The following is a 17,202-nucleotide window of genomic DNA, read 5'->3' as shown; positions in this document are numbered from 1 at the left end:
TACCTAAACATTTGACCCAAGTTAAACAATTGAAAGGCAATGCTACCAAATACTAATTGAGTGTATGTAAACTTCTGACCCACTGGGAATATGATGAAAGAAATAAAAGCTGAAATAAATCACTCTATTATTCCGACATTTCACATTCTTAAAATAAAGTGGTCATCCTAACTGACCTAAGACAGGGAATTTTTACTAGGTTTAAATGTCAGGAAATGTGAAAAAGTGAGTTTAAATGTATTTGGCTAAGGTGTATGTAAACTTCCGACTTCAACTGTATATAATGTTAGAATGGTTATGACAATTGTGGTTTTGTGCTAATGTTTTTTTTGCCATTATCATCTTGTCAATTCAATTCTAAAAATGTAAAAACTATATATATATATATATATATATATATATATATATATATATATATATATATATATATATATATATACACACATACACACACACACACACATTACCAGTCAAAAGTTTGGACACCTACTCATTTCAAGGGCTTCTTCATTTTCTACATTGTGGAATAATAGTGAAGACATCAAAACTATGAAATAACACACATGGAATCATGTAGTAACCAAAAAAACTATTTTAGATTCTTCAAAGTAGCCACCCTTTGCCTTTATGACAGCTTTGCACACTCTTGGCATTCTCTCAACCAGCTTCATGAGGAATGCTTTTCCAACAGTTTTGAAGGTGTTCCCACATATGCTGAGCACTTGTTGGCTGGTTTTCCTTCACTCTGCGGTCCAACTCATCCCAAACCATATCAATTGGGTTGAGGTCGGGTGATTGTGGAGGACAGGTCATCTGATGCAGCACTCCATCACTCTCCTTCTTGGTCAAATAGCCCTTACACAGCCTGGAGGTGTGTTGGGTCATTGTCCTGTTTAAAAACAAATGATAGTCCCACTAAGCACAAACCAGATGGGATGGCGTATCGCTGCAGAATGCTGTGGTAGCCATGCTGGTTAAGAGTGCCTTGAATTCTAAATAAATCACTGACAATGTCACCAGCAAAGTACCAACACACCACCTCCTCCATGCTTCACAGTGGGAACCACACATGCAGAGATCATCCGTTCACCTACTCTGGGTCTCACAAAGACACGACAGTCGGAACCAGAAATCTCAAATTTGGACTCATCAGACCAAAGGACACATTTCCACCAGTCTAATGTCCAATGTCCATGATTCTTGGCCCAAGCAAGTCTCTTCTTCTTATTAGTGTCCTTTAGTAGTGATTTCTTTGCAGCAATTCAACCATGAAGGCCTGATGGGGCTCCCGATTGGTGCAGCGGTCTAAGGCACTGCATCTCAGTGCTAGAGGCGTCACTACAGACCCTGGTTCGATCCAGGGCTGTATCACAACCAGCCGTGATCAGGAGTCCCATTGGGCGGCGCACAATTGGCCCGGCGTCCGGGTTAGGCAGTCATTGTAAATAATAATTTGTTCTTAACTGACTTGCCTAGTTAAATAAAAAATAAAATTCAGTCTCCTCTGAACAGTTGATGTTGAGATTAATCTGTTCCTTGAACTCTGTGAAGCATTTATTTGGGCTGCAATCTGATGTGCAGTTAACTCTTATGAACTTATCCTCTGCAGCAGATGTAACTCTGAGTCTTCCTTTCCTGTGGCATCCTCATGAGAGCCAGTTTCATCATAGCGCCTGATGGTTTTTGCGATTGACTGACCTTCATGTCTTAAAGTAATGATGGACTGACTATCTTTTCTCTTTTTTATTTGAGCTGTTCTTGCCATAACATGGATTTGGTATTTTACCAAATAGGGCTATCATCTGTATACCACCCCTACCTTGTCACAACACAACTGACTGGCTCAAACTCATTAAGAAGAAAATAAATTCCACAAATTAACTTTAACAAGGCACACCTGTTAATTGAAATGCATTCCAGGTGACTACCTCATGAAGTTGGTTGAGAGAATGTCAAGCATATGCAAAGCTGTCATCAAGGCAAAGGGTGGCTACTTTGAAGAATCTAAAATATTCCATGTGTTATTTCATAGTTTTGATGTCTTCACCATTATTCTACAATGTAGAAAATAGTAAGAATAAAGAAAAACCCTTGGTTAAGTAGGTGTTCTAAAACTTTTGACTGGTACTGTATATATATATATTTTAGAGTTGATCAAATATTGGCCAGCTTTAAGAGCCATTGAGTAGGTATGCATCCATATGACAGGTGAGAACCACTAACCTCTCCAACCAGCATCTCAAAGACGAGGACCCCCAGACCCCACCAGTCCACAGCACGCGTGTACGACGTCTCCGTCAGAACCTCTGGGGCCAGGAACTCAGGAGTACCACAAAACGTGCTGGTGCGGTCCCTGAACCCCATTCCTGCCAGAAAACACATAACCATGATACATACATACAGACTTTACTGTCCACCCAGACATGGAAATCTGACACCCACATAAGTTTCAGATCAGCATACAGTGCATTCAGAAGGTATTTAGACCCCTTGACTTTTTCCACATTTTGTTACGTTACAGCCTTTTTCTGAAATGGATTTAAAAAAAAAAAATCCCCCCTCAATCTACACATAATACCCCATAATGTCAAAGCAACATATTTCAGGTTTTTTTGTTACAAAAAAAATAAACTATCACATTTCTATAAGTATTCAGACCCTTTAAATCAGTACTTTGTTGAAGCACCTTTGGCAGCGATTACAGCCTCGAGTCTTCTTGGCTATGATGCTTCATGTTGCCACAACTGTGCTTGGGGAGTTTCTCCCATTCTTCTCTGCAGATCCTCTCAAGCTGTCAGGTTGGATGGGGAGCATCACTGCACAGCTATTTTCAGGTCTCTCCAGAGACGTTAGATCGGGTGTAAGGCCTTGCTCCGGCTGGGCCACTCAAGGACATTCAGAGACTTGTCCCGAAGCCACTCCTCCGTTGTCTTGGCTGTGTGCTTAGGGTCGTTGTCCTGTTGGAAGGTGAGCCTTAGTCAGAGGTCCTGAGTGCTCTGGAGCAGGTTTTCATCAAGGATCTATCTGTACTTTGCTCCGATCATCTTTTCTGACTAGTCTCCCTGCCGCTGAAAAACATACCCACAGCATGATGCTGCCACCACCATGATTCACCATAGGGATGGTCCCAGGTTTCCTCAAGAAGCGACACTTGGCATTCAGGCCAAAGAGTTTAATCTTGGTTTCAGAGGTCAGAGTCCTTTAGGTACCTTTTGGCAAAATCCAAGCGGGCTGTCATGTGCCGTTTACTGAGGAGTAGCTTCCATCTGGCCACTCTGCCATAAAGGCCTGATTGGTGGAGTGCTGCAGAGGTAGTTGTCCTTCTGGAAGGTTCTCCCATCTCCACAGATGAACTCTGGAGCTCTGTAGATGAACATCGGGTTCTTGGTCACCTCCCTGACCATGGCCCTTCTCCCCCAATTGCTCAGTTTGGCTGGGCGGCCAGCTCTAGGAAGAGGTGGTTGGTGGTTCCAAACTTCTTCCATTTAAGAATGATGGAGGCCACTGTGTTCTTGCTGCAGAAATGTTTTGGTACCCTTCCCCAGATCGGTGCGACACAATTCTGTCTTGGAGCTCTGCAGACAATTCCTTTGACCTAATTGCTTGGTTTATGCTCTGACATGCACTGTCAACTGTGGGACCTTATCTGGACAGGTGTGTGCCTTTCCAAATCATGTCCAATCAATTGAATTTACCTCAGACTCCAAATCAATTTGTAGAAACATCTCAAGGATGACCAATGGAAACAGGATGCACCAGAGCTCAATTTCGAGTCTCATAGCAAAGGGTCTGAATACTTATGTAAATAAAATATGTTGTTAATCTTTAAGAAATTTGTTAAATTTTCTAAAAACCTGTTTTTGCTTTGTCATTATGGGGTATTGTGCTTAGATTGATGAGGACATTTGTTTATTTAATCCATTTAAAAATAGGGCTGTAACGTAACAAAATGTGGATAAAGTCAAGGGGTCTGAATACTTTCTGAATGCACCTTATATAGAGTCAGGGTAAGGTTATTATACATTCAATGGTGTTGGAACAGTGAGAGATGGCATTAAGTTGAGGTTGTGTGATTTTTGTCCTATTTACCCTCTTTGCATAGGCCAAAGTCAGCTATTTTTACATAGCCCTCAGTGTCCAAGAGCAGATTGTCAAGCTTCAGATCTCTGAAAGTAAAACAAAAATAAATTAATCATGAGAATCAGTATCAATATATTATAAGAGTATATATATTCACCCAGTGAATGGAATTATTCTTACCTGTACACAATCTTATGTTCGTGTAAAAACTGTAATCCCAATACGACACAAGCTGCATAAAATCTACAAGAGAAAATAAAAAGTGGATTTCAGCAAAAAAATCTGAGAAAATTTGAAGAGAATCCACTTCATGATTTAGCGTAACACTGAAAACAAGACAGTGGATATAGAGGTGAGCACTTAAGATACTATTTCAAAGCAAATTGCACCAGAAAATAATCTTGGCACAGAAACAAACACTTTGGTGCTCACAAAGGAAGTGAACCATATTACTACTAGACAAAAATACCTTAAAGATGAAATTCACAGTAGGGGAAACCTCCCCACTATCTGCCCCATGGCCATTAAGGTTTTTGTTTTGTTGACAAAGCAGAGCTGGGGAGCAACGCAGTAAAAATAAAATGGCAGCACATATGCTGCTGTTCTATCACGTGTGCAATGTCAGAGGGGGAAAAAACAACTGTGGTTTGCAGTAACTTCTGTTGTAATATCACAAACAGACGTGGCAGTTTCATTATTAAGGATTTTAGCTTTTTAAAAAAGGGGAAATCTGCAGTTTCTACATCCATTTTTGGACTTATAATTTACTGATTGATTCTGGAAGAATATAACATATAAATGCCTCATGAACTTGGTTAAACTGTAATACCCCCCATCAGAACCCAAAATATAAGATAGTTTACAAACATTGGAGTAAAACAAAGTAAATGTAAAACAAACATTATAAAACCTCAACATGGTTAAAAGTATCATTTTGATATAATGGATGGTCAGTCCTTGTATAGGTCTATGAATATGAGAGTGATTACATTTCTCAAGCCCCATCCCATAGCTTTTTTAGCAAAACAGGGGCGGGAGGGGCTTTGTTATTGAGTTCAGCTTTAAAGCATATAAACAAGAAAGAAAAATGGTGTCACTCACATGGCCCTGGGCTCGGAGAAGACGTCAGAGTGGATGTGCATCATCAGGTCTCCCCCAGCAGCGTACTCCATGACGAAGCACACGTGCTCCTGCGTTTGGAAGCAGGCGAAGAGGTTGACCAGGAACGGGTGGCGCACGCTGTTCACCGTCTCAAATATACGCTTCTCACACATCAGACTGGGGGGGAAGACCGAGAGACAAAGATGTAAGCCACTGATGCCTGGGAAAGAAAATCTCGTTAATGCTACTTAAAATCCATGTGTAAATCAATTCCTGAAAAGAAAGGAAATCAGACCAAACTTGTCTGAGCTGAGCTAATATCTTTCCCAGCATCAACTGTTAAAGGATTAATATGTAGAAATCGCTCTGCCAGTGTCTGGTTGCAAAAAATAAAAAATATTTCACTTAGTTTCAGTTGATTTGACAAAACAACCAATGTATAATGTAGAGCAGGGCTCTCCAACCCTGTTCCTGGAGAGCTTCCCTCCTGTAGGTTTTCACTCCAACCCTGTTCCTGGAGAGCTTCCCTCCTGTAGGTTTTCACTCCAACCCTGTTCCTGGAGAGCTTCCCTCCTGTAGGTTTTCACTCCAACCCTGTTCCTGGAGAGCTACCCTCCTGTAGGTTTTCACTCCAACCCTCTTCCTGGAGCGCTACCGTCCTGTAGGTTTTCACTCCAACCCTGTTCCTGGAGCGCTACCCTCCTGTAGGTTTTCAATTCAACCCTGATCTAGTGCAGCTGATTTATAATAGTTAGCCGATTGAAAACCTACAGGAGGGTAAGCTCTCTGGGTACAGGGCTGGATTGAAAACCTACAGGAGGGTAGCTCTCTGGGTACAGGGCTGGATTGAAAACCTACAGGAGGGTAAGCTCTCTGGGTACAGGGCTGGATTGAAAACCTACAGGAGGGTAAGCTCTCTGGGTACAGGGCTGGATTGACAACCTACAGGAGGGTAGCTCCCTGGGTACAGGGCTGGATTGAAAACCTACAGGAGGGTTGCACCCTGGGTACAGGGCTGAAGAGACCTGTTTTAGAGAATCCTTGTACCATCTAAACCTGTGAAATGTCTTCAATAACCCAAAATATCTGGTGTACAAAACCGAAAGTAAAAAGACGCAAAAATATGAAACTAAAAGGACATAAAACGGACCTACCGCTTACCAGGCTTGCTTTCCTGAGAATGACAAGTCTATAGCTCACCTTTCTTTGTGAATTTGGTCAGTTTGAGTACAAAGCTACATATTGCGCCCATATCATATTCCCTGTGGCTCAGTTGGTAGAGCATGGTGTTTGCAAAGCCAGGGTTGTGGGTTCGATTCCCACGGGGGGCCAGTACAAAAAAAAAGTAAAAAATAAAATGTATGAAATGTATGCATTCACTACTGTAAGTCGCTCTGGATAAGAGCATCTGCTAAATGACTAAAATGTAAATGTAAAATATCAATGGACTTTCTTTTTGCTCGTAGTCAACTCTGAACTGAATTACACGGCTAAACAAAGGTAAACGGTTCAGCTCATCAAACAAACAATTCAAAAGACATCAGTATCTGGCCTACTTGGTTGAAGTGCACATGTTGAGCCCCTTGGTTGAGCCCCTTACCTGTCCACCTCGTCACGAGCCACAATGTCTCCTTTCTTCAGGGCTTTGATGGCAAACATCTCTCCTGTGCTTTTATACTCGGCTAACAATACCTGTGTGAAATGAGAGAAGAGAGGAGGCATTTTAGGAAAGCTGGGTTGAGATTTTCAGTAAGAGCACATTTCTCTAGAGCAGGGTTTCCCAAACTCAGTCCTGGGCGTGTGCACATGGCGCCCCCCCCAGTGCACGTTTTGGTTTTTGCCCTAGCACTACACAGCTGATTAAACTAATCAAAGATTGATGATAAGTTAGTTATTTTAAATCAGCTGTGTAGTGCTAGGGGAATACTAAACATGCACCTAGGGAGGGTCCTAGGACCTCTAAAACAGGGACGGGTAACTCCAGTCCTCCGGGTTTTGATTGACTCCAATAATCAACTAATCATGATCTTTAGTTTAGAACACAATTAGTTTAAAATCAGCTGTGTTTGCTAGGGATGAGAAATGGGTTGGGTGTGTGCCACGTACCTTTCCGAAATGACCACGACCAAGGACTGCAACACATTTAAAGTCTCTGAGACTAAACTGAAATTGTTCTTCTTCCCTGGAAATGGAGGTAGATGTACATCAGATATCATATATTCAATGGAAAAACACAGACAAACTAATGGTGTCCTGTGTGGCTCAGTTGGTAGAGCATGGTGCTTGCAACACCAGGGCTGTGGGTTTGATTCCCACAGAGGACCACTACTATAAGTCGCTCTGGATAAGAGCATCTGCTAAATGACTAAAATGTAAAATATTTTTGTTATTGCTTTCAATAAGAAAATAAATAACCAATCAATTAAGAGGTAAAAACATGCACTTCCTCATGGAAGTTGAACAATACAGCGCCCCCAATAAATTAATTATAACCAATCAAACAAAAACAAACGCCTATTAAAAGTACGTCATGAATGCATCAGTTTCTACCAAAAATGTCCTCAAACAGTTAAAACAATATTTGAGTCACAGATCTTCACCCTATTTGAGAGTCAAAGAATTGCTGCTCTTGATCACATAATGAGTAATTATTTAGGATTTGTAAATCAGTGATTCTGCGCAGTTCAACTGCAATGTAGTCGTCAGTGAGCTCTACCTTATCTCCTTCTGTATGGCTGTGAGCTCCAGGCCTGGAGGCTGGATCTCCTGCTTTGCTACCTTGTCTAGTCTGTCTAGGTCTGACGACTTCACAGCTATGCTGTTCCTCTTGTTCAGGAAATCAAACGATGCCAGGGCGTCCTGCAACGGCATAACACACTTTTTAGGAGGATGGGGCAGCGTGGTTGTGTTCAGTGTGGCACACTGTAACAAAATGTTTTGCAACGGAAAAAGTTACTGTTCGGATTCAGGTAGTACAGCCCAGCTTCAAAACGTTTTCACAGAGCAAGACCCAGGTTTCCATTGACAGTTTTTTAATGTTTTAATTTGCTTGAACTGGGATGACCATTCCCACTATCATAACTATTATCATATATGACTACATGTGCACTACTTCCTCTATCAGGCATCTCAATGGTAACCCCATATCCGTACCTGTACTTCCTCCTTGTCGGGCAGTTTGTTGTCCTGTGCCAGTGGTTCTCTGATGCCAGCGGGTACAGGGTAGTGCTTGGGTCCCGGGGTTGGCTCTTTGTCAAAGTCCAGCTTGGTCACCAACGGTTCACTGATGGGACTGGAAGGAAAGGTGCCACATCTTAATGAGAGAGTCTACAGACTGTGTGTGAAGATGTTATGAAGGTCTCTGGCAGTTGTGACAGTGTGTGCATACAAACACCAGTGTGAATTCATGCCTGAGAGAGAGAGATATATATATATATATATACACATATACATACACACACACACACCTGGTAGGTGTTGGAGATCCTGGCAGACTGCTGGTCCCGGTCTCAGCCACCTGTGGGCTGACTGTGGGTAAGGCCCTTCTGACCAGGCGTCCCCAGGTGGCAATGTTGATGTTCATCTGAGGAGCACGCAGGAACGTCTTCCCTGAGGAGGGACACAGGATAGGTCAGTGACTCACTAACCTCCTTAACAGCGGTCACAAAGCTGGACGGGGGAACACTAGTCCTCACAACACCCCTACAGACCCTATGACCGGGGGTGACCGTGGAAATCATCACCTCACCATTATTTGACTACTGATATTTAGTGTAAGACACTGAATTAAGCCATCCAACAAGGACAATAAATAGTGTCCTGAACACCAAAGCAACTATGTGATTTCTCAGACAAATTTAGATGTAATTAATATTTTCCATTAAAAACATTGTTTTTTTCCTGTGGACCTCCTGTTGAGTATGAAGTAAATTGTATTCTGCTTTGGGCCCTATTTTTGTGTTTTCTCAGAAAATGACAAGTTACCTTGCTGCTTTGAGAAGATCTTTTTTTGTCTCTGCAGTTTGGGTCGCCGTTCAATGACAGGGGTGAAAAATGTGACCTGAACAAAAATCCATAGTTTGGAGGAGACATACAGGACACCAAGCAAACAGGCTTAATCATAGGAAGGTATTGATAAATGGGTGGTGTTCATTAGGGCAAACACGGAAAACATTTAAAACCACTAGCACCGAAAACTAAAATGAGCATTTCTTATTGGACAGGTCCAGGTAGTCCCCTTCAGTTAATGAACACAACCCTGGTGTAGTGTCAATGTGGGATACCTCTGCAAACAGGGTTCCCTGAGGCTCCAGGTAGAGACACATGCCGTGACGCTGGTTGTCCAGGAAGTCCTCCAGTCGCAGGAACTTGACAGCACACAGCGAGCGCCAGTCTCTCCAGTACACCGAGATCTCCAGCTCACGAGACTGCAGGTCAAACAATGTACACAAGTTCAAGCGCACAAATACACAAGTAAAGTCAAGTATTCATAGGGTATCATTTCGTGGTGCATTGTGATTTCATTTGAAACCTTTCTTCAACGATGTGCATTACTAGGAGATTATTTAACTAGCGTCTAGTGAACTGAGGAATCCACTAGTCTTCTCCTCATAACAAATACTGATGTAGAAAATACCAAAATTAAACTGGCTGCCAGATAATGAGGTTTGCAATATGCTTATAAGTTAACTGTGTGTGCGTGTCGTACCCTATCCAGCTCCAGTGTAAACTTCTGATCCCAGGACTGGTTACTGACAGGTCTCCAGTTGGTCTGTCCCACCACTGTATTGTCCAGCTTCAGCACAGCACTGATTTCATCTGGAGAGTAAAAAAGATTTAATACCATTTCCTGCCAAAAATGTACATATTATAGTTCATACATACATGTATTGTTGAAATGACTATACATTTAAACGAACAGGGTGATCTTCCTTTAGGACACACTACATATAGAGTGCTGTGGTTTCTGTATATTTATAGTTCTGCTACAACTCATCCTCTCAAGCAGAGGGGATGATGGCAGCGGTAATCAGTCACTCGACAGGTTTCAGGTTTCTCCAATGTGCTTTTGTAAAGTGTGTATATGGCAGTGTCTGAAATGGGCCCTATATAGGGAATAGGGTGCCATTTCAGACAACTATGTATTAATATTGGACATAATAAATTCTTGGATTTCTGATGGTGACAAAAAAGCTATCAATGGATTAAGTTATTGATGGAGGGCTAGTAGGAGAGACTGTTGGTGTTAGGAGACTCACTGGAGAGGTCTTCACTCTTGGAGAGGTTCCGTGCGCTGGCACCTCGGTTGCGATTCCCCCGGCTCATGAAGGAGGAGCGCGTCTCGCTGGGGCTCCAGCCAGGCAGCAGCACGGAACCGACTTTGGAACGACCCGGAACATTCTCCAGCAGGTCCTGGCAGCCCATGAGCCTGACATCTAGCGTGCCTGTGGGAGACGAGAGATTTATCATAAAGTGATAGATTTTATGAGCCCAGGCTAAGCACAGTGCTACAGCACTACCATCATGATATATTGGTAACTGCATACTTTAAAGACTGAAATCCCAAAATGCCAGTACATAAAAGGCTAGAACTTGAGATCTTTGTAAGTCAAGTTTTCGCACAAATCTTCCATTGACAAGATTAACAGGCGCATATCTCAAGTTAAGATTCAGCTCTACATTCAGAGGTTAACCGCATGCAACTGATGACCACTGCTGTGGGATATAAGCCCTTTTACCTGTGAGTGCGGCTGGCTTGGCCACGGTGCTGTATTGGTTCTGGGTGGAGATGATGCTGGAGCGCAGGCTGAGGGCGGGCGAGGACATGAGGGACAGCTCCTCCACGATGTTGGTGCTGCGAGGGTGGTTCTTGGGTAGCTCACTCAGCCTCTGCTCCAGGGAGTACTTGAGCAGGTCTAGCTTTTGACTGGACTCGTTGAAACGGGCCTGGGCCTGGGGAGAAAAGCAAGGTTGAGGGTCAAAACAGGGGCATCTTCAGTTGGCACTAAATGGGTGAAAACTCAGAATGTACAATTTAGTTTTATTTTTTATTTCAAAATGTGTTTGCTCTCATAATGGTTTCTACAGAATGTGGTCCAGGAAAAACAAGTTCACAAACAGAATGGGTATTTTGTATAGAGTTTGTCCAACAGGCACGCCCAGACATTTTGAAAGCGTTTGCTCCCATTTTGGGCATAAGTTTGTTGAGCAGTGAGTTGACTAAGGGTTTAGGAATAGCTTTCGAAAACATATTTTTTTGTCTAGTTGTTTTTGGGGCCAGGGTAGGAGTGCTGACCTAGGATCAGTTTAGCCTTTTAGATCATAATTATATAGACTATGGGACCTGATCCTAAATCAGCACTCCTACTCAACTATAGCTGTGGTCTGTACCTCTGAGTGTGCCCTCTTCTCCGTGACTTTGCCAGAGCCCAGGAGCTTCATTACATTCTTGGCGCCCTCGGCCACGGCTGACTCTATCCTGGCGTGGTGACACAGCTCCTCTACCCGCAGGTCCAGCGGGCTGATGATGGGCTTGGCTGGAGGAAGAGGACCTTGTTAGAGAGACTATCAGGGCGTTTGAGGGGATCAGTTTGAGCAAGAGGAGGTGCAGAATCACTCATCTGGATCACACAGTCAGTAAATATTTAGGATGGAAGGTAATCTCTAGATCAGTGATTCCATGTAGTGAATCCACTGTGTGTGTGTGTGTGTGCTTGTGTATCCATATGTGTCAAAGGGGATAACACAGGACAGGAAGCCACGGACAGAATGAGTCACAGGCAGGTGTGCGTCTCACCCATGACGTCGTTGTTATCGAAGCTCAACTCGCTGGCCTGGCTGCCTTTGAGGATCTGCATCCTGATGAACTCAATCTTTGTCTTGCTGTCCTGGAGCATCTGTTGAGCAGTCGCTAGCAATTTCCGGTCCTGGGCAGAAAATGAAGACAACACTCACACCATCAACAGGTACACAGAGGCGTCTATAACAAAGTAACTCACTGGACTGTGTGATATTGATCAACATCTGATCTAAACAGCATTTCTTCATGAGTAAAATAACCCAAAACACCTGACCCAAATTCCACATCATACTTCAGACAGAATGTGTGGGTGCGTGCGTGGGTTACCCAATCGGAACACAGTCTCGTCAAATCATGACCTTAAGTGGAGCAAAAGTTTTCAATGAACACATGGAAAAAGTTATTCACCGCAGGCGAAAGTAGAATGCCATTGTGTTGTGTTATCGGTGACCCTCGAGTTGACGCACACACTGGCCCGTGGAGTAAACTAGTCGGCTCCACCCAGAATTCCTTTGGTGGAGGAGCGCACTATGCTATGCCGTGCCGGCGTAGAGGGCAGGAAAGGCTTCCAGTCTGACAGGCATTTCCTGGCTGACATCATCAGGCCATGCCATTTCCCACAGGATGGTGCCACTTTCTCCAGGCGCTCCAGCAGGGGAGCGCTGACCGGGGGTTGCCAACATTCCACACCTTGATATCATACATTTCTCACTAGAGGTCGACCGATTAATCGGAATGGGCGATTAATTAGGGCCGATTTCAAGTTTTCATAACAAATCGGTATTTTTGGCCACCGATTTGCAGATTTTTTAAATTTTATATATATATATATATATATATATATATATATTTTATTTTTTTTTACCTTTATTTAACTAGGCAAGTTAGTTAAGAACACATTCTTATCTTCAATGACGGCCTAGGAACGGTGGGTTAACTGCCTTGTTCAGGGGCAGAACGACAGATTTTTACCTTGTCAGCTTGGGGATTCAACCTTATGGTTAACTAGTCCAACGCTCTAACCACCTGCGTTACGTTGCACTCCACGAGGAGCCTGCCTGTTACGCAAATGCAGTAAGAAGCCAAGGTAAGTTGCTAGCTAGCATTAAACTTATCTTATAAAAAACAATCAATCAATCATAATCACTAGTTAACTACACATGGTTGATGATATTACTAGTTTATCTAGCCTGTCCTGCGTTGCATATAATCGATGTGGTGCGCATTCGCGAAAAAGGACCGTCTTTGCTCCAATGTGTACCTAACCATAAACATCAATGTCTTTCTTAAAATCAATACACAAGTATATATTTTTAAACCTGCATATTTAGTTAATATTGCCTGCTAACATGAATTTCTTTTAACTAGGGAAAATGTGTCACTTCTCTTGCAAACAGAGTCAGGGTATATGCAGCAGTTGGGCCGCCTGGCTCGTTGCAAACTGTGAAGACTTCGCCAAACGGGGGATGATTTAACAAAAGCGCATTTGCGAAAAAAAAGCACAATCGTTGCACGACTGTACCTAACCATAAACATCAATGCCTTTCTTAAAATCAATACACAGAAGTATATATTTTTAAACCTGCATATTTAGCTAAAAGAAATCCAGGTTAGTAGGCAATATTAACCAGGTGAAATTCTGTCAGTTCTCTTGCGTTCATTGCACGCAGAATCAGGTTATATGCAACAGTTTGGGCCGCCTGGCTCGTTGCGAACTAATTTGCCAGAATGTTACGTAACTATGAAATAACATTGTAGGTTGTGCAATGTAACAGGAATATTTAGACTTATGGATGCCACCCGTTAGATAAAATACGGAACGGTTCCGTACCTCACTGAAAGAATAAACGTGATAGTTTCCGGATTCGACCATATTAATGACCTAAGGCTCGTATTTCTCTGTGTTATTATGTTATAATTAAGTCTATGATTTGATAGAGCAGTCTGACTGAGCGATGGTAGGCAGCAGCAGGCTCGTAAGCATTCATTCAAACAGCACTTTACTGCGTTTTGCCAGCAGCTCTTCGCAATGCATTGCGCTGTTTATGACTTCAAGCCTATCAACTCCCAAGATTAGGCTGGTGTAACCAATGTGAAATGGCTAGCTAGTTAGCGGGTGCGCGCTAATAGCGTTTCGAACGTCATTCGCTCTGAGACTTGGGAGTGGTTGTTCCCCTTGCTCTACATGGGTAACGCTGCTTCGAGGGTGGCTGTTGTCGATGTGTTCCTGGTTTGAGCCCAGGTAGGAGCGAGGAGAGGGACGGAAGCTATACTGTTACACTGGCAATACTAAAGTGCCTATAAGAACATCCAATAGTCAAAGGTATATGAAATACAAATCGTATAGAGAGAAATAGTCCTATAATAACTACAACCTAAAACTTCTTACCTGGGAATATTGAAGACTCATGTTAAAAGGAACCACCAGCTTTCATATGTCTTCCCTGTGGCTCAATTGGTAGAGCATGGTGTTTGCAATGCCAGCATGGTGTGTGCAATGCCAGGGTTGTGGGTTCGATTCCCACAGGGGGGCCAGTACAAAAATTAAACAACGCATGAAATTAAACGTATGCACTCACTACTGTAAGTCGCTCTGGATAAGAGCGTCTGCTAAATGACGTAAATGTAATATGTTCTCATGTTCTGAGCAAGGAACTTAAACGTTAGCTTTCTTACATGGCACATAATGCACTTTTACTTTCTTCTCCAACACTTTGTTTTTGCATTATTTAAACCAAATTGAACATGTTTCATTATTTATTTGAGGCTAAATTGATTTTATTGATGTATTATATTAAGTTAAAGTGTTCATTCAGTATTGTTGTAATTGTCATTATTACAAATAAATAATAAAAATCGTCCAATTAATCGGTATCGGCCTTTTTTGGGCCTCCAATAATCGGTATCGGCGTTGAAAAATCATAGTCGGTCGACCTCTAGTGCTCACAGCCAGCTATGGCTGATTTTAGCAAAGGGCACCTTTGCAAATAGAACGAAGCTAATACGCCACATCTTGCATAAAATGCTGTGGTTAGTAGTTAGCACTGAGGTTGCTATCATTCCACACTTTAGCGTTAATATCCCTAATGTATTAGTGCTGTATGATTTTAGCTGAATTCATCAGCATTCTACACCAGCATTCGTAACCAGTGCAGAGCTAAATACGGCCTGATAATGCTCTGTTAATATGGCTGGGGTTACTTAACATGATTCTGCACAGGGAGTACTAGCTAGTTCTGTTAATACCATGTCTGGTGTCACTGCCAGGGACACTATCTTGTAGGTTAGTCCTACCATACACCATATTTATAATGGTGCTAACTGAGCTCAATATTTTGAATAATGGATTTTGTGGTCTCTTAAAAAGAAAATACCACTTTAAAAAAAAATATAATTTGGTATTTGCTCCATTATTCCACTGTTGATACAGTCCAAAAATGTTTTGCATGTCAGCAATCAAGTTTTCAAAATATAGAACTTTCAAAATACAGATATGTGTTGCATCATACTGTGACACTTTGGAAAAACCCTACCTGCTCATTTCCAAGAAGGGCCAAGTGAACAAGAGACTGCAAGGAGGGATTACCTGGAATTAACCAATAGGACACGCTCATTGTCGTTTTCTGTAGAGTTAAGTGCCCTAATGAACATGACCCAGAGGTCACAAACTGAAAATTACTGTTTGTGAATGTCAGAGGTCAGTGGGCATACCTTGGAAGAGCCGTTGGAGTACATCTGGATCATGTTCTCTGCCCCCTGTTTGACCTTCAGCTCAATGTCGTTCTGCTTCTTCAGGGCGGCCAAGCGGCTGTTGCTGGTGCACATCCTCGCCTCGCTAGCTGGGGTGTCCGGGGTCAAAGGGCACTCTAGAAACCAAGGTAGAAGATCGGAAAGGAAGATGTGAAGCTTGGATATTAAAACCCATTAAAGCGCTTACAATACAACAATAAAGTTTGCATGTTCATTAGCTATAACATTCAAAAGGCTTGTATGGAAGGTCTTAGTTGGCCATAATGCATTTCTTATCTTGTTCAATGCAGCCATATTCACCAGGTTGTTGTTTACCATCTACAACAAAGCAATTTGTGTAAAAACAGAAAGCCTGTTGGCAGCGATGGAATTTAAGGATTTTGGACACTGGCCAGCCGGGGAATTAGACTGAAATCTTTACTAGCCCGGGTCGAATATCTGTTCCATGCAATATTTCCAAATACTAAATGTCACTATCCCACGGGCTAGTTGGGCACATTTTCTACCAGCCCGGTCTGAAAAGTAATTTCCATCCCTGTCTGCTGGTATGAAAACTACTGATGACGGGGAATTCTTGTATGTACACTTAGATTCTTTACTAAATTCCCTGAAGAGTTGGGATTTCTGTTCCAAACAGCACAGAAGTTAGGGGAACCCTGTTGCGGTCTCTGGAAAAAAACAAGCACAAACTTGCTCAAGACAAGATGTGACGTTACTGTACATGCAAATATATGGTATGACTGACAGGCCCTTGTTGCGAAAAGCCGGGGTTGTGTTTATTAGGAACAAAACAGAAGAAAATGGACAAACACGGAGGGACTACCTGAAGGTGTCCAATATGAAATGCTCAAGTTCATCTTCCGTTGCAAAGCGCGTCGCTACAGTTTTGCCACCCAGGTACTCCGTGCTATTGTCCTGCCCCAGGGGCTGTTGGGTCCGGTGCTGTGCACACCTCAAGTACTCTCCTTCCTTCCCTCCAAAAACAAAAGTGTCCTCTATCATTTCAGTCAAGCTGCGGTGCTGAGGGATGAGCTCACTGGTTTTCATGCCTGGGCAGAACCCCTCAACGCTGCACCCCTACTCACCGCTGCACCCCGAGACGAGTGCTGAGCAAATGGTCGCTTCTTCACACACAGGTGGGCAAAAACCTGCCTGACTGACTTCTACTGTCTCTTACCGTCATCTTGGTGATAGTTTGAGGTAAACTGTACTCATTTTGAGGGTTAGATTTCATTTCAATTTACAGTTAAATTAGAACAGAAATAAGAGGTCCAATATTCCGCTCCAGCCATTACCACGAGCCCGTCTTCCCCAATTAAGGTGCGACCAACTTCCTGTGCTGAAATGGCTCCACAGCTGACCAACATATCCCTACCGCTAATAGCTCTAGGCCTATACCCAGTCAACAGCGCTAACCACAGTTAGCATTCAAATATCACACACACACACCGCTTTAGCATGAGAAGCACATC

General features: G+C 42.8%; 1 protein-coding gene across 1 annotated transcript in view; it reads right to left on the bottom strand.

Moving 5' to 3' along the window:
* LOC106598894 (serine/threonine-protein kinase N2-like) overlaps positions 1-17,202 on the bottom strand; it is a 42,377-nt gene that overhangs the window by 4,135 nt on the left and 21,040 nt on the right. The window contains exons 3-19 of the mRNA XM_014189916.3: positions 15,692-15,846; positions 11,978-12,107; positions 11,572-11,717; positions 10,920-11,133; positions 10,440-10,625; positions 9,890-9,999; positions 9,465-9,608; positions 9,166-9,241; positions 8,649-8,790; positions 8,335-8,473; positions 7,898-8,040; positions 7,288-7,363; positions 6,782-6,873; positions 5,182-5,358; positions 4,261-4,323; positions 4,090-4,166; positions 2,224-2,366 (exon numbers count right to left, since the gene is read on the bottom strand). Of these exons, the coding sequence (XP_014045391.1) occupies positions 2,224-2,366; positions 4,090-4,166; positions 4,261-4,323; positions 5,182-5,358; positions 6,782-6,873; positions 7,288-7,363; positions 7,898-8,040; positions 8,335-8,473; positions 8,649-8,790; positions 9,166-9,241; positions 9,465-9,608; positions 9,890-9,999; positions 10,440-10,625; positions 10,920-11,133; positions 11,572-11,717; positions 11,978-12,107; positions 15,692-15,846 (2,213 nt within the window). The remainder of the gene's footprint in view (positions 1-2,223; positions 2,367-4,089; positions 4,167-4,260; positions 4,324-5,181; positions 5,359-6,781; positions 6,874-7,287; positions 7,364-7,897; positions 8,041-8,334; positions 8,474-8,648; positions 8,791-9,165; positions 9,242-9,464; positions 9,609-9,889; positions 10,000-10,439; positions 10,626-10,919; positions 11,134-11,571; positions 11,718-11,977; positions 12,108-15,691; positions 15,847-17,202) is intronic.

The sequence above is a fragment of the Salmo salar genome, chromosome 03, assembly GCF_965601325.2.
Source record: "Salmo salar chromosome 03, fSalSal1, whole genome shotgun sequence".
Classification (NCBI taxonomy): domain Eukaryota; kingdom Metazoa; phylum Chordata; class Actinopteri; order Salmoniformes; family Salmonidae; genus Salmo; species Salmo salar.
The sequence above is the reverse complement of the archived record's forward strand: the minus strand, read 5'-3'. Positions and strand labels throughout refer to the sequence as shown.